The sequence below is a fragment of the Octopus bimaculoides genome, chromosome 9, assembly GCF_001194135.2.
Source record: "Octopus bimaculoides isolate UCB-OBI-ISO-001 chromosome 9, ASM119413v2, whole genome shotgun sequence".
NCBI lineage: Eukaryota > Metazoa > Mollusca > Cephalopoda > Octopoda > Octopodidae > Octopus > Octopus bimaculoides.
In genome coordinates, this window is record NC_068989.1 from 34,625,025 (window position 1) to 34,627,593 (window position 2,569).

Below are 2,569 nucleotides of genomic sequence, written 5' to 3' on the forward strand. Positions count from 1 at the left end.
ATATATATATATATATATATATATATATATATATACATATACACACATACATATATGTACATACATAGATAAATATTATACATACATACATACATACATACATACATATATACATGTATATGTGTGTGTCTATGTATGTATTTTATTATTCAATTTTATTCCAAGCTTTTTTTGCCAATAGAGAAAGAGCTGATTTCTAACTTTGATTCAAGGCTCCTTCATTAGAATTTAAACATCAACAAGGTAAGTGGTTGGGTGGGTATGAAAGTATATATGCAGATACATATGTTTTGTTTAATGTATGTCTTCTTATGCATATACTTGCTTATCTAGACATGCTGATATATACATAAATGATCAAATTCTGGAAAGTTTTACAAATTTTTCTACGTATGTATATTCGTATGTATGTGTGGATGTATATGGAGCATTGATTAATGATAAGCGATTTTTGTAACATATACAGATACTTACATCTCTGAATTGCACTAATCCTAACTCTCCAAGTTCTGACACACAAGCATATGCTGCTTCAGACTGCAAAAATAATTGACATAATGTCATTTCTTCACTGCGGAACAATGTCCCCATGGTGTGCTGTTTGATGTACTTTTATAAGTAGTTGAAATCAAAGATCAAGCATTCTGAAAAGAAAAGAAAAAATGGAAAACTATATAGAGATTAATGAAACCAGCATATTAAATATTTAATTAGGGCAATACATAACAAGCAGTCTCACAATTACACAGTTATGTTAAAGATATATATATATATAAAGGATGCAGTGAATATATTGCCGTCGAAATTACACAAAAATAAAAATAACACTGACATCTCATTCTAACGGATATATTTACAAAAATTTCACAAAAATATCTTGAAATACTAAAGAATAAATTTATTCGATAAAACCGCCATTGGCTTCAACCACGGCCTCCAGACATCTTCGGAATCACCTGCAACTCTTCTAGGCAGTCGCCTTATGTAAGTTGGTGAATGCTACCATAATCTTTGCCTTCATATATATATATATATACGAACATACATATACACACATATATATATGCACATACATATATATATATACATATATACAGATATATATATACACATAGAGAAGCAATTCCCAATAGATTTACTGTAACCTTCATACTAGGTGCAGTCAGCCTCATCCTCGAAAACAATACATTGCTTTTCAACAGAAAAAACTACCTCCAAATTCAAGGCACAGCTATGGGGATGCGATTTGCTCCAGGTTTCATGAACTCGGTATTGGGATACTTGGAACAAAACCTATATTAAAATAATTAAAGAGATCAGCATGACCTTTAAAAGACACATAGAGGACACATGGAAATGATACCTTGATGACTGTTTCCTATTTTGGACCAAATCCCTAGAAAATCTGGAAGAATTAAACACCCTCCTCAACAATCTACACCCTAGTTTCAGATTCACAAGAGAAACGAGCAACAAACAACACCATAATCACAACTGATATTTATTACAAAAGCACAGATACACACCAGATACCTAAATTTCAAATCATTCCACCTAACACACACAAAACGCAACATCCCATACTGTCTAGCCAGGAAAATTTGTATAATAATCAATGATCCAAATACCAGAAACACATGACTTCTAGAACTCAAAGAATTTCTTCTCAAGCAAAATTACTCTTTCCTACTTATAGAAAATAGCATACAATGAGCAGAAGAGATACCTATAGAACAGCATAGAGTAGCACGAAAAAGATGAACCCATCAAAGGAATACAATACTATTTCTAGTAATACACAATCCCTGTCAAAACATTTTTAACAGCATCAAAACTTGCCAGTCAGCATCAAAAATTTGCCAATCATCAAACAAAGTAAAAAATTAAAATACATAACTAATCAAACACTTATCTTAAGCAGAAGGCAACCACATAACCTAAAAAAACTATTAACAAAGGCAAACAAACAGGATAAAACATTCACAGTATCCAAGTATAATGATAACAGATGTGAAACGTGTCAATACATGCATACTGGTAGATCCATTAGAACAAAAAATGGACAGATTTTCGCAAATGCAAATATGAACAGCAAAAGCAAAAATATGATCTACTGCATTAAATGCCTGAAATGCGAGGGATTATATATAGGCGAGACAGGGAATGCATTATCAGAACACTCACGAGTCTGCAGACAACAAATCCAGAACACCAATGTTCACCAAATTCCATTGAGCGAACATAAAGAGACATGTGGTCAGAAAATGTTTCTAATTTTGCCTTTCCACAAAGTACAGGTCCCAAGTGTACGTACTACATATGTACATACTATATATATATATACATATATATACATCATCATCATCATCATCATCATCGTTTAACGTCCGCTTTCCATGCTAGCATGGGTTGGACGATTTGACTGAGGACTGGTGAAACCGGATGGCAACACCAGGCTCCAGTCTAATTTGGCAGAGTTTCTACAGCTGGATGCCCTTCCTAACGCCAACCACTCAGAGAGTGTAGTGGGTGCTTTTACGTGTCACCCGCACGAAAACGGCCACGCTCG

At 33.5% G+C, this 2,569-nt stretch overlaps 1 protein-coding gene across 1 annotated transcript in view; it reads right to left on the reverse strand.

The window, feature by feature from the left end:
- The window catches only part of LOC106869219 (V-type proton ATPase 116 kDa subunit a 1), a 48,015-nt gene that overhangs the window by 16,476 nt on the left and 28,970 nt on the right, over positions 1–2,569 (reverse strand). Inside the window, exon 2 of the mRNA XM_014914866.2 lies at positions 475–644. Within this exon, the coding sequence (XP_014770352.1) occupies positions 475–591 (117 nt within the window). The 5' untranslated portion in view covers positions 592–644. The remainder of the gene's footprint in view (positions 1–474; positions 645–2,569) is intronic.